Genomic DNA, 21,287 nt, shown 5'->3' with positions numbered 1-21,287 from the left:
GACCTCACAGAGATCTGCCTGCCTCTGCTGTAATTATAGGCATGTGGCACCATCCCCTACTAATCACACAAACTCTTAAGTGACAGAGACAGCATTTGACTCTAGACCATCATTCCCCCTCAAAAAATTTATTCACCAAAGGAAAAGGAAGCAGAGAAAAGACCAGCGTCCCAGAAGGAAGGTGACAGCAGTCTCTGGGGGAGGGACTGTGGTTTCTCTGATCTCAGCACCCCCCTCCGCCCAGGCCCCACCCCTGCCCCTCCCAGAGCTGCCTAGAAGTGGTAGGTTAGAGCTCCTCCTGGGTCACCCCTTTCCCTTTGGGGAAAGAATTACAGACCCAGGCCCTTTCTACCAGAGGACTCTTCTCCATCATCAAATCCCTCCTGGGGGGTGGGGAGTGCATCTTCCTACATCCCCACCTACCAGACCTCCAGGGCCCGGGCCCCCAAAGCAGGTCATCTGAGATGACGGTCAAGCTAGATTTTGAAGAATGTCTCAAGGACTCACCCCGCTTCCGGTAAGTGTGTACAGGTCCATCAGACTGAGGAGGGGAAGGAAGGTCCCACATGCCCCGACGCGCACACACCCAGTATTCTCCAGGCAGGACCAACCTTAGAGCCTAGGCCACAGAGACCAGAGGGAACTGGTGGGAAATGGTGCCTCTGCTATTCAACGGAGGCTCTCAAATCAGGCGTGGTGTCTCATGCCTGTAACCCCAGCACTTGGGAGGCAGAGGCAGGAAGGTTGCTAAGTGCTCCAGACTAATCTGGGCTACAGAGTAAAACCCTTTAAAAACAAAATCCCCATGCTCTCCAAAGTTTACCGTCGGCTGCCTTCTGCACCTTCCGGCCTTTTAGAATTGGCATTCCTTCTTCCTTCTCACTGGAACCCCTCCCCCAGCACCTGCCTGGGGCGGTTAGCAACTTCCTGCCCTGGCCACATCCACCCTCTTACTCTTCCTGCTCCGGTCTGGGTTATTGAAGCTTAGAATATGCACAGTAGCATAAGAGCGGTAACTGACTCGACTCATGGTCTGTCTGTACCACCCAACCCTAACCCTGATGCTAAGCAGAGGGCCCAGCGGACCTAAGCGCTGGGCCCACGACCCTGTCCGTCCTTTCCCAGAGCCTCGATTGAACTGGTGGAAGCTGAAGTGTCAGAATTGGAGACCCGCCTGGAAAAGGTGACCAAGCCATCGAGTACAGATCCAGAACCAGATTAAAATAAAAGATTAGGATAAAATTAAAGTAAAAGGTCGGGGAGGTGGTGGGAGACTGGGAATGAGTTAGAATCATTGAAAGTTAACTGTGTCTGGCCATACACACATACAACACACACACACACACACACACACACACACACACAATCACATTTAAAATCTGGATATCTCGATGTATTGGCTCATACCTTTATTCCTAAACACCAGTGAAGCTGAAACAGGAAGATCTCTGAGTTCCAGGCCAGCCAGAGCTAAAAGGAAAAAAAGCTGAGAGTGGTGCCATATACCCAGATCCCAGCACTTGGGAGGCAGAGACAAGCGAATCTCTTATGAGTTCAAAGATAGCCTAGTCCTCTCTACATAGTAACTTTTAGGACAGAAGAGAGACCCTGCTTCAATATATATATTAGTATATTAATTATTAACATAGCATATACATATTTTTTGAGGCAGGGTTACATGTAGTCCAGGCTGGCTTTGAATTTACCATGTAGTTGAGCCTGGTCTTGAGCCTCAGACCTCTATTTCCCTCCTGGAGATGGAATTCATCCTTGTGCGTGTTAGGTAGGCCTGACCCTACCACCAGCTATATCCCCAGGGCAAATACTTCTTAAAACATAAATACTATCTTATTATATATGTATGACTGTTTTACCTGGGTATACGTCTGTGCATCATGTCCACACCCAGTGCCTGCAGAGGCTGGAAGAGGGCATTGGATCCTCTGGAATTGGAGTTATAGTTGTGAGCTACGATGTAGGTGCCGGGAATTGAACCTGGGTCCTTTGCACAAACAGTCAGTGCTCTTAGCCACCAAGCCAATTCTCCAGCCCCTCAAATGTTTCTAACTGAACTTTTAAAATTCAAGTTAATTATACACTTGCAGTAATTGCAAAGGCCCTGTCCCTGCTGGCTTCCCTAAGCAGTGGTATTTAATGGAATTTTTCCTCATTATCACAACCAAAAATTAGCATTGACACAGTCCAATTAACAATAAAGTTTACAGGGACCAGGGGAGATGGCTAGTCAACAAAGTGCACCTCTTACAAGCATGAAACCCAAGTTTGATTCCCCCTATGTAAAAATGACAGGGTGTAAGTATGGTATGCATTTCGAATCCTAGTGTTGGTGTAGAGGTGAGAAGCATGAGACGAGAAGCGTTGGGGCTTTCTGAGCAGCCAGCCTAGCTTAATCAGTGGGCTTCAAAGGCTAATGAGAAACCCTGGCTGGCCTGGAACTTGCTATGTAGACTAGGCTGGGCCAAACTCACAGAGACCTGTCTGCTTTTGTCTCAGGAGTGCTGATCTGACTGACTGACTGTCTGTCTGTCTGTTTGTCTCATCTATCTAATCTAGACGCATGTGTTCGTGCGTGTGTGTGTGTGTGTGTGTGTGTGTGTGTGTGTACCTACTCATGTACATATGTGCACATGTGTGTGAGTGCACACGCTGTATTGCATGTGAGGAGGTCAGCGGCTCCAGAATTACACTTAGGTTGCCTGACTTACCTGCCATGTGTCTTTACCATGTAAACCATCTCACTGGTGGTGCATGCCTTTAATTCCAGCACTCAGGAGGCAGAGGCAGGTGGATCTCTAAGTTCAAAGCCAGCCTGTCTACAGAGAGAGATCCAGGACACCCAGTGCTACATAAAGAAACTCTGTCTTGAAAATAACCAGTGTTTGAAGACTATTATCAAGTTGTACATTGACGGTTCCTGTCTATTGCTGAGTCCAATTCTATATTATATACGTAATTATTGGCTTAGACTTTTGTTCTGTTTGTTTTGCTTTTGCTTTTGGGTTTTTTGTTTTGTTTTGTTTTTTGAGACAGGGTCCTTCTATATAGCCTTGGCTGGCCTAGAACTTGCCAAGTTGACAAGGCTGGCCTCAATCTCACGGAGATCCACTTGTCTCTGCCTTCAGATTACTGGGATTAAAGGCTTGTGCTGCCACATCCAGCTAGTTATTGGTTCAGTTTTTTTTTTTCTTTTTTTTTTTGGAGCTGGGGACTGAACCCAGGGCCTTGCGCTTGCCAGGCAAGCGCTCTACCACTGAGCTAAATCCCCAACCCCTTGGTTCAGTTTTATGGAATGTCTTTTCTCATATTGGAGAAAGGGGTTTGTAGACATAGAACTGAGCAGTCCATTGATCCACACTGTGAGTAATAGCCATCTCGTCTCCTAGTCTCAGACTACTAGGACTTGATCTCAGTCAGTTTCCTGACCACAGCTGATCCTGCTAGCCACTTTCAACCCAAGCTATATTTCTCAGACACCTCCGTAAGCCTCCAGAAGAATGTGCTGGGAGCACGTGGAGCCTGGGCTCTTGGCCCCCTGCCACCTCTTCACAAAGCCTCTCTGTAGCCTCTCACCAGCCAGGACCACACGGGAGACTCCACCAATATTTGGTCTATTCAAGATATGGATGGAAACTCCTGGCCAAAATCTAGCATGGCACCCATAGGGTGATGTAGCCACAGCCATGTTTGGAGTTCTAGCTCAGCCACCAGGCTTTCTCTTCCCAGATCAGTCAGTTATAGTTTGACCATTACAGGGACACTGAGAAATGGACAACAGAGCACCCCAACATCTTACTTGGCCCCGATCCTGAGGCCTAGATAATGTTTGAAAGGGGATGTTTAGAGAGCACAGAATGAGACGCACTCCCCACCCTAACACACAACAAAGGCCACAGACTTGAAAGCAGGCAGAGACTGGGCACTAATAACAGGACAGTGCAGGAGGATGGGGTTTTAGGGGAAGCCAGTATTTAAACAGGACACAGAAAGGTAGGCAGGATTGGACAGGGAAAGATATTTGGGAAGTGGAGGTGACAGTGATTTTGGGAGCAAATGTGGAGGAACGGCAGGAACTTTGAAACAGGCATAGGAGAAGGAAGCTAGGGAGCAGAGAGAACGACATTGCTGCTGTGGTGACTTCGCCACGGGGTGGGGGTGGGGGCTGCGCTGGGCTGGGTGGGACCATAGATGAGGTTAGTAAAGGATTGTACAGCCTTGGGCAAGGGGCGCAGTGGAGCAGAAGGGACGTCACTGGGGTGATGACCACTGGTGGTATTCTCTCCTGTGCTTCATTTTTCCCAGCTTCTCAAGCTGGGTTCCTGCCTTCTGGAGAGTGGCCACCATTACCTTGCCGCCAGCCGGGCCTTCGTTGTTGGCATTTGTGACCTGGCTCACCTGGGTCCACCAGAGCCCATGATGGCGGTATGTGGGAATTCTGAAACAGAGCTGTGGTTGCTAGGGGCAGGGGTCTGGGATAGAGACACGCTGTGGAAGATGAGGGCTGACCTGGGGTCTGTCGAGCCCGGGGCCAAAGCAAAGCTGGGGGGCTGGAGAGATGGCTCAGCGGTTAAGAGCACCCAACTGCTCTTCCAGAGGTCCTGAGTTCAATTCCCAGCAACCACATGGTGGCTCACAACCATCTGTAAAGAGATCTGATGCCCTCTTCTGGTGTGTCTGAAGACAGCTACAGTGTACTTATATATAATAAATGAATAAATAAATCTTAAAAAAAAAAAAAAGCAAAGCTGGGGTGATTATCCAAGATAGGTCCTGGCAGGACCTAGAGTTGGGCAGACGGTTGGTGTCCCATACCTGATTCTTTCTCTGTGTTCTTCCTTGCCCAGGAGTGTCTGGAAAAATTCACTGAGAGTCTGAACCACAAGCTGGACAGCCATGCTGTGAGTGTGGGGCATGAGCGTGGGAGCTGAGGGTGAGGGGATGGATGAAGTAGGTTTGATCAGGACCCTGACTGTCACTTGTCAACTTCTTCCAACAGGAGCTTCTTGATGCTACTCAACACACACTCCAGCAGCAAATCCAGACTCTGGTCAAGGAGTGAGATGGGAGGGAAAGGGGGGGATCTTATTCCTCCAGAAACTAGTCCTCCACCTCTCTTCCCACATGGCCTCCCCAGGGGAGGAGCTATGAGGGTGGGTGGGTGGGAAGTGACTTGACCTTTGTCTTCCCATCCCAGGATTCTCAGGATTTCCCTCTCTACACAGACTGACAGGGGCCTTATCCTGAGATCTCTCTTTCCTAGGGCAGGAGAGTAAATCTGCGGTTTTGTTTTGTCTCCCCTAACTCTAGAGGTCTCCGGGGCTTCCGAGAGGCTCGCAGGGATTTCTGGCGAGGGGCAGAGAGCCTGGAGGCTGCTCTTTCCCACAATGCAGAGGTCCCCAGGCGCCGTGTCCAAGAAGCAGAGGATGCTGGAACTGCTTTGAGGACCGCTAGAGCTGTGTACCGGAGCCGAGCATTAGATTATGCCCTGCAGGTAGGTGCCTACCCCAGCCCAGCCTCCAGGATACCTGGATACCTGGAGGTTTCCAGGAGAAGGGGAGTCCCTGGGATGCAAAAGGAGGGGAGGGGAGATGTTGTGATTTCTAGACTGACCTGAGGTCTTTGGGACCTTCAGGTCAATGTGATCGAGGATAAGAGGAAATTCGACATCATGGAGTTCGTGAGTCTCAGGAGCAGCAAAGATGGGGAGGAACCGGCTGACAGCGGGAGGGAAGAGGGAGACAGAGGGGTATCCTTCCTCAGTTCCCCCCCTGCCCACCTTGTCCATTAGATACTGCGTTTGGTTGAGGCACAGGCCACCTATTTCCAGCAGGGCCATGAAGAGCTAAACCAGCTGGCTCAGTATCGGAAGGAATTGGGTGCCCAGGTAAAGACTCTAGAAAGTCGGTGCAGAGGTTAAGGTACGCTAAGATGACTTTTCTGGACTGGTTGGGACAAACTCAGACATCTGAGATGGCTCTTCTATGCCCAGTTGCACAACCTGGTCTTGAACTCAGCTCGTGAGAGGAGAGACATGGAACAGAGGCACGTGCTACTGAAGCAGAAGGTGAGGCGGCAGGAGGAAAACCGGCCTGTGGCTTTGCTCTCTGCCTGTTCTAGTTGTCTTTGATTCTCTCGTGCTTCCAGGAGCTGGGTGGTGAGGAGCCAGAGCCCAGCCTAAAGGAGGGATCTAGTGGCTTGGTAATGGAAGGACATCTTTTCAAACGCGCCAGCAATGCATTTAAGACCTGGAGCAGGTAAGAAGACAACTACCTCAGCTAAACCCAACCAGTTGAGTATTCTTGGATCGGTAATGACTGTGTATTGTGTATGGAGCACATCAAGATACAACCCTTAGTCAGCAAAGACAAACAGAACAAATAAATAATTGCACACCATGTTAGAAGGTAATAATAAGGGATTGGGGATTTAGCTCAGTGGTAGAGCGCTTGCCTAGGAAGCGCAAGGCCCTGGGTTCGGTCCCCAGCTCCGAAACAAAGAAAAAAGAAAAAGAGAGAAAAAAAAGGGGGGAGGGTGAAAGAGAAAGGGATAATAATGTTATAGAAGGAAATCATACAGCAAGGGACATGATCACCTGGGAAGAGGGTGAAATTTAGTTTCAGTTTTTTTTTTTGTTTGTTTTTGTTTTTTTTTTTTTTGGTGGGGTGAGGATTGAACTTGGGGCTCAACCATGCTAGATGCAGGGTCTACACCTGAACTACATACACAATGTAGAGTTCCCAATTCTAAGTAAAATGTCAGGGGCTGGGCTTGGCGGATCACACCTCTAGGACTTGGGAGGAGCAGGTAGAAAGATTGAAATTCTGTCTACCAACAAATAAGGAACAGAGAACTGTTACTTTATTTTTTTGACACCCACTCTTTTTTTGGGGGGTGGTGGACAAATCTCTTGTATCCAGGCTGCTGATCTCAAAACTCACTATGTAGCCAAGGATGACCTGGAACTCCTGATCTTTCCCGCCTCTGTCTCCTGAGAGCTGGGACTACAGGTGTTCACCATCACCCTAAGAAAGTAACTTCTGAGTCAAAATATCGGAATGAAGGATGCTGTAGGCAGAAGGACAAGTTAATAGGAAGGAAGGGCCTGAGTTCCCTGAGTTTTGTGAACTGTGGGCCTGGAGAGAGGGAGGAAGGGAGGAGGAGGAGCTAAAGTGGTTACAGAATCATTCTAGGATTTTTTTTTTTTTTTTTTTTTTTTTTTTTGGAGCTGGGGACCGAACCCAGGGCCTTGCGCTTGCTAGGCAAGCGCTCTACCACTGAGCCAAATCCCCAACCCCCATTCTAGGATTTTGTAGACATTGGTAGGACTACTCTGAGGAAGATGGGGAAACCCTACAGGGCGAGGAACAGAATGCTGACGAGTCTTGCCCAGCCCATAAGGGACCTTGGTACAAATTAGAAAATGGAGCCCCTTCTCCAACATAGTTTCATTTGCCAAACACTGTAGCAATAAACCTGGTGTAAAGCCAGCAGTCAGGAGCTTAAAGTGAGGAGTTACAGATTTGTGGTCAGCCTGGACTACAGAGCTAATTTTAGGCCAGCCTGGACTGCAGAGCTAATTTTAGGCCAGTCTGGGTTAAATGGCCAGATCCTATCTCAAACAAATACTTGTGGAAGTAGAAGGGATTCTCATACCCTCAGGAGACACCCAGACGTAGTGTCTATCACTGTGTTACACACTTTACAACCTTTACAAGTCTCCCACTGCTACCTTCTTCAACACTGGCCAGGCAATAATAACTTGCAACAATATTAATAATAATTTGCAACAATAAACTTATTTTAGTTAAAAGGAAAGAAAGAAAACTGGGTGTGGTGGCATATCCTTTTGAGCCAAGCATTTAAGGAGGAGGTAGGAAGATCAGGAGTTGAAGGCTAGCTAGCCTTACTGCCATCTGCTGGAAGGTTTGTCCAATCTGGCTTGCCCACGGTGTGCAGAATGCCCCTTGACTGTCCCATTCTGCATAGTTTCCCACCGCTGCCTGGGATGTCCCATTGGACTGTCAGCCCACACATCTCCCCTCAGCAAGCTACTTAGGGGCAAAGAGTACAGTTTCTCTTCTGTCCCCATGCTGGACATGCATTTAACCACTTCTGTCTCCTCCAGACGCTGGTTTACCATTCAGAACAACCAACTGGTTTACCAGAAGAAATATAAGGTGGGTAGGCCCCGGGTGCCTGGGCTGTAGATAAACTCAGCCCTTGTTCACTATGACTGGCTCGAAGCCCATTATCACCTTCTGCCAGGACCCTGTAACCGTGGTGGTGGATGACCTTCGTCTCTGTACAGTGAAGCTCTGTCCAGACTCAGAAAGGCGTTTCTGTTTTGAAGTAGTGTCCACCAGCAAGTAAGTACAGTCCCTGGGGTGGTATTCTAACATGTCTGAACATTTACAGACCCAAAAGGCAGGGCCACCGAAGTGAGTCTCCCTGTGCAGGTCCAGGGCTTAACCTTTTGGTGGCTGGGTTGAAGCAGGGAGCCTAGACCCAGAGGACAGGGCGGTAGGAGATATTTTGGAGGGTGCTCCCAATCACTACAGGAGAAAAAGGTGCTTATGACTGGGATTACATTCCAATAAATTCATTGTCAGTTGAAAAGCTCCTCGAAAACCCACTTTACACATAGCTTAGCCTAGACGTAGCTTACCTGTTAGAAACCGTTAGCCTACAACAACAAGGTTCTCTTTACAATAAAGCGTTATTGAATACTCTACTGAAAACCTACAATGGTTGTATAAACATACCTTTGTGCATTAATATTGAAAAATATTGTCAAACTACCATAAGTTAGGGACCACCTGGATTTCAATATAGCAGGTAACCAGGTATGGAACATGCCTACAATGCCAGCCCTTGGGAGGAGAATCAAGTTTGAAGAACATAGCCTGTTCCTGTCTGAAGAATAAAGAGCCCAGGGAGATGGCTTAGGACTTGTGCCAAGCTTGATAAGCTGAGTTCAACTCCCAGGACTCCCATGGTGGAAGAAGATAATCAACTCCACAGCATACTGTGCATATGTTTGCACAGATACACACACACACACACACACACACACACACACACACACTCTTGAATATAATGTCGTCTCTCCCCACCCCAAGAAGGGGTTTTTCTGTGTAGCCCTGGCTATCCTGGAACTCTGTAGACCAGGCTGGCCTCAAACTCAGAGATCCACCTGCCTTTGCTTCCCATGATCAGATCAAAGGCGTGCACCACCACCACCAGGTTAATACAGTCTTTTTGAAAAGTTCAAGGCCTAACTTGTCTACTAGCAAGTTTGAAGTAAGTCTGGACAGTTTGTCAGACCCTATCTCTAACTAAAATAAAAGATGGCTTGGATGTAACTCAGAGGCAGCATGCTTACCTAAGCATGCGCAAAGCTTTGGGTCCAGTCTCATTAGAAATAGATAAATAAGTAAATAAGTAAACATCCTTCAGAATCTATATATCCAGCTGAGCATCCGCAGACTGTCAGACTGCCCGCCCACCTTGTGGCTGTCTGGCCTTAGACTCCCAGTCCTGTCACTCTCACCACCTCCTGCAGGTCCTGTCTCCTCCAGGCTGACTCTGAGCGTCTCCTGCAGTTGTGGGTCAGTGCTGTTCAAAGTAGCATTGCCTCAGCCTTCAGTCAGGCTCACCTGGAGAACAGCCCTCGGGGGCCAGGCCAGGTATCTTAATATGGGCACGCAGGCTGCTGCCCTGGGAGGTGGAGCATCCCTGACCCTTAGGCCCTATGCTCACCCTTTCTTCTTCTGTCTCCCTCAGGTCTCAGGATACCATTCCCCAGGCTCTGCTGCTACTCTGAGTTGTGGTGGACCAGCCAGAGGAAGGGAACCTGGGGGAGTTGGGCAGGTGGCAGCCCAGGTACAAAGTGTGGATGGAAATGCTCAGTGCTGCGACTGTAAGGAGCCAGCCCCAGAGTGGGCCAGCATCAACCTTGGTATCACTCTCTGCATTCAGTGCTCCGGCATCCACAGGTCATTCCCTAAGACCCCAAGCATAGGCCCTGCCTCCAACTGCTGTATGGCTCCTCTCCTGCACCCTACCCTGGCCTCTCTCAGGTTCTCCTTCTCTGTCACTAGTCTCCAGGTTTGCAGCACAAAGTGCACATGTGAGTTGGGTGTGGACAGACTTGGGGGCCTCCTAGATGAATTTATTGTCTGGATGAGAAGAAGCGTGGGTTATGGTTGCTGAGGGTGGGACAGCCAACCAGAGCCCAAAGAGGGAAGGGGTTATGAGGTTCCAAGCAAGTCCTTAGGGCCTCACCACCAGTCTGAAGTATACAGAGGGAAAAGAGGTGACATAAAAAGAATGTTCCAGACCAAAGTGCCATGAACAGAGTAAGGAGGCTAGAGAGTATGAGGTCTTAACAGTAGCAGCGGTGAGCAGGGCAGAGCCAGGTGGAGGCTGTGTGGTCGCTGCTGCGCTGCTTCTGGCCCGGCTTCTCTGTGCCTCCAGACAGGCCTGGCCTCCAAGTCTTTCCAGTGGCTACAGCTTTCCTAGGCTACTGTCCACACAGGGCATGACTTTCCCTCTGGCCCTTCAGGAGCCTTGGCGTTCATTTCTCCAAAGTCCGCTCTCTGACCCTTGATTCCTGGGAACCAGAACTAGTGAAGGTAACTAGGGATACTTGGGATATTGTGAAGACAGAGGACTGAGGAGTCTTGAGGGCTCCAAACTCACCCCGTTACCCTACCTCTTTCTTCTGGGTCTCCTAAAGCTTATGTGTGAGCTGGGGAATGTTGTCATCAACCAGATCTATGAGGCCCGGGTGGAGGCCATGGCCGTGAAGAAGCCAGGGCCCAGCTGCTCCCGGTGAGGTTGGGATGGAGGTGCACAGGGTTTCCCTACAGTGGAGAGGAATGGCCAAGAGGCTGAGGGACCAAAGGCTGTCTCCTCTAACTTCCAGACAGGAAAAGGAAGCCTGGATTCATGCCAAGTATGTGGAGAAAAAGTTCCTGACCAAGCTTCCTGAAATTCGAGGGAGAAGAGGTGGCAGGGGACCCCCAAGAGGACATCCTCCTGTGCCCCCAAAGCCTTCCATCAGGCCACAGTCGGGGATTGTCAGATCCAAGTCAGGTAGGGAGTCTGGCTCATTGCTGTACGCTCAGTACTGGCCGGGCAGTACAGGAAGGCAGAATATGAGGTCCAGGATGTCCCTTGGAGGAGTACTGTCAGGAGGGTGTGACATTGACATGAGGAAAAGTGGGAAGAGCCACAAAAAGGGGCATGTCCAGAGAGAGGTTGAGCTTGTCATCTCCAAGGAGGTTTCTGTTTGTTGTTTTGTTTTGTTTTAGTATAGAATAGAGTTTATTCAGGGCATGGGGAGGAGAGCTGAGAGGGTAGTAGAGACAGAGAAAGGCAGAGAGAGAGAGAGAGAGAGAGAGAGAGAGAGAGAGAGAGAGAGAGAGCATTTCCAAAGGTTTGGAAAGAAGGGTTATGAGCCTAGGCAGGGCGGAGGAAGGTAAGCACTGAGTCTGTCAGGGAGTCAGCTCACCTCTGGCATCCAGCCAGGCTGGGGAGATGAGCAATACTATCTCTTCCACACCCAGGGCCCTGCACACACACACACCGACACGTACGCACGTCCACACGCTCCCATTTCTCACCACAGCCCTGAGTCACAAGGGCCTCCCCACCCACTGCAGCATCTGGAGACTTTGCTGAAGATTTCCTTTCCAGAACTGGCACTGATTCTCAACAGAACTAAATCCCCTTAACAGAGTCCCCATCTGAAGACATAGGAAGCCTGCACCCTGGGGCCCTGCTGTTCCAAGCTGCTGGATATCCGCCATCTCTTCCTACCATGGCTGATGCCCTGGCCCACGGAGCTGATGTCAACTGGGTCAATGCAGGCCAGGGGAACGCCACACCTCTGATCCGGGCCACAGCTGCTGTGAGGACCATGCTGACCTCCCCTACTCTATCCTAAGCTCCTCTTGTCTCTCCCTGGGGCTCCATCCCATAGGGAAAGATACATGATAAGAGTAGGTGTTGGAAGTGTGATTTGGAGGTGGTAAATTAGATTTTAGATCTATCACTTCAACGCAATTTTAAACAAGTTGTCAATATCTCTGTGACTTAAGTCTCCTCAATGTAAAATAAGAATAGCAGGAGACCAGAGAGATGGCTCGGAGGTCAGGAGCTCATGTTGTGTTTGCTCAGGACCAGTTCCCAGCACCTCCAAGGCAGCTCATGACTGTGACTCCAGGGCCAGGATATTCAACACCGTCTACCCGCCCCTCATTCACTACATGTGGTACACAGGCACACATGTAGGCAAAACACCTAAACACATAAAAATAAAACAATCTTTAAAAGAAAAGAGAAGGGGTTGGGGATTTAGCTCAGTGGTAGAGCGCTTGCCTAGCGAGCGCAAGGCCCTGGGTTTGGTCCCCAGCTCCGAAAAAAAAAAAGAAAAGAAAAGAAAAGAAAAGAAAAGAAAAGAGAAATAATATGCCTCGTCAGGGTGCAGGATTCACTTTGGGGAGAGACAAGAGTTTCTCTGTGTATCCCTGGCTGTCCTGGAACTCGCTCTGTAGACCAAGCTGGCCTTGAACTAAGAGACTTACTTGCCTGCCTCTGCCTCCTGAGGGGGGTACTTAAGATTAAGACATGCACTACCACTGCCTGGCTTTTTTTTTTTTTTTAAACAAATGCTATCTTATTTTTTATGTGAACTGGTGATTTGCCTGCATGTGTATATATGGGAGGGGGTCCCCTGGAACTGGAGTTACTATGTGGGTGCCTGGGATTGAATCTGGCATCTGGCTCCTTTGGAAGAGTAGCTGATGCTTTTAACCACTGAGACATCTCTCCAGCCACGGGATTGATTTAATCTATGAGCGTATAAAGATCGAGGGCCAAGCCCGACACCGAGTTGTACCCTGAATACCACACTCCACACTCTGGTTATCTTGATTACACTACCCTAAAACATCCAAAAATCCACCTTTAAAAATGCCATCTCTTCTTGATCTCATCCATGCAGAATTCTCTTCTAGCCTGTGAGTTTCTCCTCCAAAATGGGGCAAATGTGAACCAAGCAGACAGTGCTGGCCGGGGCCCACTCCACCATGCCACCATTCTTGGCCACACAGGGTAGGGAGCCGAGGAAATGCCACCATGGGGAGGAAGCTTTCTGGGAATGAAGTTGGGGGACGACTGCAGCTGAATTTAGCTGTCCTCTCTAGGCTTGCTTGCTTGTTCCTGAAACGGGGTGCGGATCTGGGGGCTCGAGACACAGAAGGCAGGGACCCTCTGACTATCGCAATGGAAACCACCAATGCTGACATCGTAACTCTGTGAGAACCAGCAGGCTAATGCTTAGACGACAGTCTATTCATCTTTGGGGTGGGGCTAATGCCAAAACCAGACTTGGAGGGTGAGGTCTGGGGAGGGGTGTGTGTGGTGGGGTGTGGAGCAGGTGCACGACCAGTAAGGTGAGATACTGAGAGTTCGCCTCGAGAGCCATTATTAGGTCACCGACATTGCATAAAAGTTTGTGTTTGAGCTTTATTTAAAGCACTAGTTATGGACAAGCATTTTTAAAGAGTGATGCAACTCAAGAATTGGGAGTTGTTGAGAGGATGGGGAGTTGGAGAAGAAGAGTATGAGGTCTTATTTTTACTCCTTAATCCCCACCCTTCAGGCTACGATTGGCAAAGATGAGGGAGGCTGAAGCGGCCCAGGGCCAGACAGGTAAAGTAACTTCGTATTTTCCCCGACCCCATGTCCATACCGGAATGCTGGTCCTTGCATACCTATCTCCTTAGTACCCAACTGCATTAATATCATTGTTTGTTCAACAAACATGTTTTGGGCACAGAGAACGTGCCTGACCTTTGGAACAAAGGAAAAGGCGCCGGTTCTGTGCTTAGGATGCACCCACACGTAAAGTGCTTACCCTGCCAGAACCACCTGTGTAGCCCAGCCTCCCAGCCTCCCAGCCCCCCAGCCCTTCCTCTCTCTTCCTCAGGAGACGAGACGTATCTCGACATATTCCGAGACTTCTCCCTCATGGCGTCGGACGACCCAGAGAAACTGAGCCGTCGAAGTCACGACCTCCATACGCTTTGATCCCGTCCCTCCCCACCCTGCTGTGGCACATTCTCCATTAAAGTCTCTCGGCTTTGCTTTTTCTGTCTCATTTCATTTACTGTGCGCCACCTGGGGGCCCGGCAGGGTGTTTGGTACACTGGCCACCCGGCAGCCGTGGTTACTCATGAGGTTAGGGTTTCTCTAGTAAAGGAGGAGGCTGACTAGCACCCAGTAGATTGGAGGAAGGAGTTTTCCAGCCCAGACGACCAGCGGAGCCACCGCGTGGGCTTGCCGGGATGGCCCGAAGGCATCCCGGGAATGCAATGGCTCAGCATCCGCCCCCTCGGGAGTTCCCGACCGGGATCCAACCCTGAGACTTGCATTTTTTCAGAATAGAGGGATGAACTGGAGACTCCAGTCCCGACCAAGTTGTACTAGTGAGGTCATGCACACCTGAAGGGAACGGGGGTGGGGGAGCGTCGTAGCCACATCCGCAACAAAGCCAGTGAATCATTCCACCCCCGCTCCTCTCCGCCGGTCCTGCTCGTCCGCCCCATCTTTCCCACTGGCAAGGCCCCGCTCCCATCCCTCGCAGAGCCCGGCCAGCCCAAGGGGGTGTAGGGCGGGGCGCTAAGGGGCGGGACTGTCGCTTAAAGGGCCACTGACCGCTGCCCTTAGGCCACTTCCTGGGGGTGGAGAGGACCTCAGTAGCTGCTGCGACAACCCAGGAAGGCGGTAACGCCCAAGTCCTGGGACTGTTTGTTTCCAACAGAGTCCTGGGACACTGTCAGCTCTGACTGCGAGAGCATCGTCTCCCCTCAGCCATACAGAACTGCTGGCCACTAGCTCCTATCAGTTGCGCCTCCATCTTTTGGGACTCGCGCCCCTAACCCTGGTTGGGGCTCTGGACAGGTCCTCGGAACCCGGCGTGGACTCTACTAAAAAAAGCTCAGAAACTCAGGAGCTGAAGGCAGCGTCCGACCGGTGCTCGCCACCGTCACCTGCTGGTTGAATTCCGGAAACCCACTGTCTGAAGTATACAGGAGGGAATCGCTGACCACGCACAATCAGAATCGTCTGGACCAAAAGCTCCCTGATCCTGTGTGGCTGCCTTCTGTTCTTTACATCGGTCCTTTCATTCTTTCGGGGATTTCTGTGTCCTGAAGCTCCCAACCAGCATCAAAGTAGCTTGGGTGAGCTACAAACTTTGCTGTCTTGTTCTCCAACTTCTGCCTCCAACTTAGCGAGTCTGAACGTTACCACCCAATTCTTTCCAAACTCCGAAAATCTGCTTTTTCCTTCTCCTTGTCTGCCTTCTATAGTCCCCAAAATTTCCCCCCCTCCTGTGTCCTCTTCACCCCCTTCCTTTGGGGGCCCCGTGACCCTAAATGTGGGGGGAACACTATATTCCACTACACTGGAGACCCTGACACGCTTCCCAGACTCCATGCTGGGGGCCATGTTTAGGGCTGACACCCTAATGCCGGCCAATCTCAACCCGCAAGGAGATGGCCATTACTTCATCGACAGGGACGGTAAGGCTTTCCGGCACATCCTCAATTTCCTGCGGCTAGGCCGTCTGGACCTGCCCCGTGGGTATGGAGAAACTGCCCTTCTTAAGGCAGAGGCTGACTTCTACCAGATCCGGCCCCTCCTGGATGCACTGCGGGAATTGGAAGCCTCTCGGGGTACACCTGCGTCCACAGCTGCCCTGCTCCATGCTGACGTAGATGTTAGCCCCCGCCTGGTGCACTTCTCTGCTCGACGGGGCCCCCACCACTATGAGCTGAGTTCTGTCCAGGTGGACACCTTCCGAGCCAACCTCTTCTGCACAGACCCTGAGTGTCTGGCTGCCATGCGCAACAGATTTGGTGTGGCCAGTGGGGACAGGGCAGAAGGAGGTCCACATTTTCGGCTAGAGTGGGCCTCCCGCCCCCAGGAACTCCCTGAAGTAGAATATCAAAGACTGGGGCTCCAGCCACTGTGGACTGGGGGACCAGAAGATCGGCGGGAGGTAGTGAACACGCCTACGTTCCTGGAGGAGGTGCTACGGGTGGCTCTGGAACATGGCTTCCGCCTGGATTCTGTCTTCCCAGACCCTGAAGACCTTCTGAACTCTAGATCCTTGCGCTTTGTGCGCCACTGAAGATGCTACCCTTCACTTGACTGAGGAGAGGAGGGGGAGTGAGACAGCCAAGGGGCTAATGGCTCTTCTAAAACCTCTTTCTAGTTCTGGTGTGGGAGCTATGAGAGTCAGGGATCCCACCAGGCCTGGGATTCCCAAACCGAGCTGCCCCACTACCCCCAAGACTTGTGAATGGTCTAGAAGATCAATACTGGGACTTATCCTGGGAAAGCATCATGGATTCTCTAGCCTGTTCTTGCTTAAGGATGGGTCCTCTGTATTCAGAGGTGTGGAAAAGTAAGAAAGCACCCCTTTGCCCAGGCTAAACCTAGCAGAGCTCTGGAGGGTTGAGCACTAGGTGGGAGGACACACTTTGAATTATCAGATGTAATCTGTTCTCTAGACTGTGGTTTCCTCTACTGGACCTGTCACCTTATCCTACTGTGACCATTAAGAGGCCAGTACACTCTGGGAGGTTTTTTTTACTATGTCCCAAGCCACCTACTGTGGGACACACCACCCTAGGATGATATAAGGGAGCTAGGAGAACCTCCAGCAGCATGGGGGCTAGAGCTCCCTTCTGGAATTCCGTGTTTTAGGGGATCCCAAATGGAAGTGGGACTGGTCCATGGTATCCAGAGGCCTCTTTCGTGTGTGTGCGTGCGTGTGTGCGTGCGTGTGTGCGTGCGTGCGTGCGTGCGTGCGTGCGTGCGTGTGTGTGTGTGTGTGTGTCTGTGTGTCTGTGTGCATGACAGCCAGTGATCTGATGTTGCTTGGCTCCCTGGTGTCTTGGTTCTCATCAGTGTTGCTGACTCCTGTGTTTGTTGGTCCTTCTGTGATCTTAGCATGTCCAGACCTGTTTAGGGTTGCTTAGCAACTCTCCAGGCTCAGGTATATCTATAGTATGCGTAAGAGCAGATTCAGATTTAGTTTAATCATAGGGTGTGTGTGTGTGTGTGTGTGTGTGTGTGTGTGTGTGTGTGTGTTTGCATGTGTGTTTATGCCTGCACCGCCACGTAGGCAAGAGGGCCTTGTCTGAGTTTGAGTCACTAGGCTCTTCCTATGAGAGGTAAAAGCCACTGGGCTTGGCTGGGCCTCTGAGACCTCTGGGAGCTCTTGGTTGCTGAGACAACCATGAGCCCGTTGCTAGGAAATAGCTGGGTAAGGCCTAAGGCTGTCCTGGGCAGAGAGGAGATAGAGTTGGGAGAGTCGGGGAGGATGTGGGAAGGGTAGCATTTCTGGGTTCCTGTGTGGATGGGATACGCATAAATGCCTTCATCATTGGGTGGAGTCATTCATCTATCACTGTGACTTACAACAAGAAAAATAAATTGCTTTCAGACCACGGACGTGTAAAGGCCCCTATCCCCTTGCAACAGAAACCCAGATGTATCCGTCCTAGAGATATGTTTCAGCCTTCCATTCAGGGCCCAGGAGAGCTGAGGGGTAAGACAATGGCATTGTTCTGGATCAGTCTAGAACCTCCCACATAAAGGGCCAGAATCTGAACCTCAGAGAATTCTGAATCTTCCCTGGCCTGAGGGGTCCAACTCCCACCCATCCCCCAGCAGGCCTCATGTGGGTGCTGGCCCTAGGTGGGGTTTTCTTGGCTGTGGCCAAGGCTTGTGTCTTTTGTCGTCTCCCAGCGCATGCCTTGCCAAGCCGTCTGGCTCAGCTCAATAAGCAGACGGAGCCGCAGGAGAAGGAATGGTCCTCCCTGAATTTCTCTGCCTTTGCCTTAGGTAAAATCAGACACACAAGGTTAGCTCAGCAGTAGTCACCCGCATTTCCTCAGGGGGCTGGCGTGTGAGTTCCTAGCTCCTCAGTCACTGCTTCAGTCCATAGCCCTTTCTGGACACACTACCCTCTCTCTTTGGAAGAACTCTGTGCCCTAGGAAATAGGAAAAACAAAACAACAACAACAAAATCCCCAAAAGCTTAGCGCCTCCTCTAGCTCATTCTTGTCCATCTCCACAGATGAGGTGTCCATGAACCAAATCACAGAGAAAACTCACCGAGTCCTGAGGGTCATAGGTGAGATCTGGGAGAAACTGAAACCTTGGGACTTAGGAAGACCCAAGATGGGAGATGGGGGGAGGGGAGGCGGAGAGAGGGGCGGATTGGGAGGGGGCGTAGAAGGCAGCACTGTTGAGGTCTAGGGCAATGTAGCTGTGCTATGCCTCTCCAGAGATAAAAAGGTCCATCTCCTTGCTTCCATTATATTGGCAATGGCTTCGGAAGACCAAGATCCCCCAGTACACCAGGGAAGGTATTGGATGGGGAAGCCTGAAGGAGGTGCCTAGGATTTGTAGCCAAGTGGGGCGTGACTAAACAGGTCAGCCACCCCTCCTTGCTTTCCATTTCAGCTCTCTGTGCTCCTGTATGCCGTGAGTAATAGAAAAGGCCGTGGAGCTTCCTGGGGAGCCAAGAGAGTAGGGCGACTGCCTCAAGAACTTGGGTGGCTGGGAGGAGGGGTTGGAGGCGGTGCCTCCGCTTGTCAGCGTTGTTCCTATTGTCTCCTGCAGGGGGCAGCACCATCCTGTACAACTGCTCCACCTGCGAGGGCAAGGAGGAGTCTTGTTGGCCCCAAAAGCGCTGCTTCCCAGGTTCTTTAATCCTCGCCCTCCTAAGATCCCCTAGGTTCCCTGGTGTGATCCACAGGGTCATCCACGGCCTCCTGGGTTCCTTGCAGGAAGTCACGATCTGTGGGACGCTAGGATTCTACTTCTATGTATCTTCGGAATTGTCCTGCTTTTGGGTGCTCTGAGCCTCCAAGTGGAGTGAGTTGTGGGGATCTTCCCAACCCCCTTCCCTGATTCTCTTCAGGCCTCCGATCCTCTGTCTCCTTTCAGGTACCTGAAGCTGCAAGCAAAAGACTCGTGAAGATGTAGGCATCTTTCCCAGCCCCAGCTCTAAGAAATTTGTGCCCATAATTTCCACATCCCTTAGGTTGGGAACTAGCCAGCTTTTAGACCCAGCCCCAAAGCCTCAGTCTTCCAGATCCTAAACCTCAGACTTCTGCTATCAATATCCGTGTCAGATGGCCTCCAGGCACCCAAGCACCCACAGCTGGAAAGCTCCGCCCCTTCTGTGTTCCACCAATCAGACAGAGCAGTGGATGATGCCAGGAAATTATCTACAGAAGGAAAGAATCCCTTACCACCACCGCTCCCACATCCCCTCTGTCCATTCCCGGAAAGCGGGGGACTGTTGGCCTGTAGACGTTGCTCTAGGCCCTCCAATGATTGATCAGGAATCCGGGAATGAGGGTTCTGGAAAACTCTCTCCCTCTGGGGTGAGACCACATCAGTCAACCCGCTGGCATACAGTCCTTCCATTGTACTATATTGTGCAGCCTGGGCCTCCCCCCCCCCCCCCCCGCCTGGCCCATGTAAATTTGCTGTGTGATGCCTTCCATCCCTGCCTGGCTCTGTCTACAACTTGGGCAGCCAGATGGGATGGGGATTCTTAGGAATTCTAGCTAGGGGTGCTCCCCCTCAATAGATGTTTAGCAATGTCTGGAGTTAGTTTTGTTTTGTTTTGTTTTTTTTTTTTTTTTTTTTGGTTCTTTTTTTCGGAGCTGGGGACCGAACCCAGGGCCTTGCGCTTCCTAGGTAAGCGCTCTAACCACTGAGCTAAATCCCCAACCCCTAGTTTTGTTTTAATTGGAGGAATGTGTGGCTGGCGCTGTGGGTGGAGACCAAGGCCGCTTGCTAGACATCCTGGGACACACAGGAAAATCCTGTCCTAATGTCAACAGTTTATGGTGGAGAATTTATGGTGGTACCAGTCCTCCTTGCATGGGGCGGGGGGTTGGGGGTTGGATGACAGGAGATTAAAAGTGAAGAGAGGCCTGTCATCAGTCACAAGTCCTCATGGAAGCACCGAGCCCAGATGGGACCCCAACCTTCACCTACTTTTCAAACTGGGTGTCTGGAAGGCATGTCTGGAGTGGTCTGGACAGACAGCCTCAAAACAGTTCATGCTCTTGCTCCTCCCCTTGGGTGAGTAAAATGGTCCCACAGGAAGCCTTGCTTGGTATCATCTACTGTCCCATTAGAACCACTAGGATCTCCATTCCTCTCCTCTTTAATTTTTGAGGCAGGGTTTCTTTGCCAGACAAAGTTTCTCTGTGTAACAGTCTTAGCTGTCTGAGAACTCACTGTGCTCTAGACCAGGCTGGCCTCAAACTCACAGAGATCTGCCTGCCTCTGCCTCTGCCTCTGCCTCTGCCTCTGCCTCTGCCTCTGCCTCTGCCTCTGCCTCTGCCTCTGCCTCTGCCTCTGCCTCTGCCTCTGCCTCTGCCTCTGCCTCTGCCTCTGCCTCTGCCTCTGCCTCTGCCTCTGCCTCTGCCTCTGCCTCAAGGTGCTGGGATTAAGATTGTGTGCCAGAGCTGGAGAGATGGCTCAGTGGTTAAGAGCACTGGCTGCTCTTCCTGAAGTCATCCTGAGTTCAATTCCCAGTAACCACATGGTGGCTCCCAACCATCTGTAATGGGATCTGATGCCCTCTTCTGGTGTGTGTGTGAAGACAGTGACAGTGTACTCACACAAAGTAAATAAAAAATAATTTTAAAAAAATTGTGTGCTGCCATACCCAACCCCAAATTTTGTTTTTAAATTTCGTCCAGTATGTGTGTAGGCATAGCACATGTGTGGAGATCAGAGAGCAATTTGCAGAAATCAAGTCTCCTCTACCATGAGACTCCTAGGCCTGAACCCGGATCGTCAGGCTTGGTGGCAGAGCTCCTCACCGGCTGAGCCATCCTGAGCCCAATGTTCTTGTCTTTGAGACAAGCTCTTGTCAGCTCAGTCTGGCCTTCAGCTTGCTCTAAGGCCAAAGATGTCCTTGAGCCTCTGACCTTCCTGTCTCTGCCTCCCAAGAGCAGGGATTGTGGGGATGCACCCTGTCTGGCCCTCACGTTCTTGACAATCTTTTCATTTTACACATGAAGACATGAGAGCCGGAGGTCACAGGAGAGCACAAACGTGTCCAAGATCAAAGGGAAACTTATCCTTCACCCGACAGCAGTGAATGCCCATCAGTTAGCCGGAAGTACCAGTGCTCAGAAGGGAGAAGGAAACCC

At 50.9% G+C, this 21,287-nt stretch overlaps 3 protein-coding genes across 5 annotated transcripts; all 3 read left to right on the top strand.

Annotated features, from left to right (window-relative positions):
- Nucleotides 1-249: 249 nt before the first annotated feature.
- Acap1 (ArfGAP with coiled-coil, ankyrin repeat and PH domains 1) lies at nucleotides 250-14,175 on the top strand. Of its 2 annotated transcripts, none has more exons than XM_087570444.1 (22): nucleotides 250-517; nucleotides 1,126-1,183; nucleotides 4,321-4,440; nucleotides 4,863-4,916; nucleotides 5,015-5,073; nucleotides 5,326-5,509; nucleotides 5,651-5,695; nucleotides 5,846-5,902; nucleotides 6,008-6,082; nucleotides 6,163-6,272; nucleotides 8,144-8,195; nucleotides 8,284-8,384; nucleotides 9,581-9,704; nucleotides 9,802-10,013; nucleotides 10,583-10,652; nucleotides 10,757-10,851; nucleotides 10,946-11,115; nucleotides 11,760-11,932; nucleotides 13,028-13,137; nucleotides 13,230-13,340; nucleotides 13,688-13,737; nucleotides 14,015-14,172. In XM_087570444.1, exons 1-22 carry the CDS (start codon nucleotides 465-467, stop codon nucleotides 14,113-14,115), a joined length of 2,184 nt encoding a protein of 727 aa, XP_087426570.1. In that variant the 5' UTR covers nucleotides 250-464; the 3' UTR covers nucleotides 14,116-14,172. The 2 variants fall into 2 exon arrangements, with proteins under 2 accessions (XP_087426570.1, NP_001099266.2); NM_001105796.2 differs by having other exon boundaries at nucleotides 280-517; nucleotides 5,807-5,902; nucleotides 14,015-14,175.
- A 607-nt stretch (nucleotides 14,176-14,782) lies between these two features.
- Kctd11 (potassium channel tetramerization domain containing 11) lies at nucleotides 14,783-17,546 on the top strand. Of its 2 annotated transcripts, none has more exon segments than NM_001108831.3 (1): nucleotides 14,783-17,546. In NM_001108831.3, a coding segment is annotated over 1 exon segment (699 nt). In that variant the 5' UTR covers nucleotides 14,783-15,523; the 3' UTR covers nucleotides 16,223-17,546.
- Nucleotides 17,547-17,777: 231 nt separating this feature from the next.
- On the top strand, nucleotides 17,778-19,724 carry Tmem95 (transmembrane protein 95). The gene is given in 7 exon segments (NM_001134799.2): nucleotides 17,778-17,911; nucleotides 18,144-18,235; nucleotides 18,390-18,470; nucleotides 18,568-18,588; nucleotides 18,703-18,807; nucleotides 18,894-18,981; nucleotides 19,054-19,724. Coding segments are annotated over 7 exon segments (552 nt in total). The 3' UTR covers nucleotides 19,085-19,724.
- Nucleotides 19,725-21,287: the final 1,563 nt, after the last annotated feature.

Source organism: Rattus norvegicus, chromosome 10 (assembly GCF_021556685.1).
Source record: "Rattus norvegicus strain SHRSP/BbbUtx chromosome 10, alternate assembly SHRSP_T2T, whole genome shotgun sequence".
In the NCBI taxonomy this organism is placed as follows: Eukaryota; Metazoa; Chordata; class Mammalia; order Rodentia; family Muridae; genus Rattus; species Rattus norvegicus.
The sequence above is the reverse complement of the archived record's forward strand: the minus strand, read 5'-3'. Positions and strand labels throughout refer to the sequence as shown.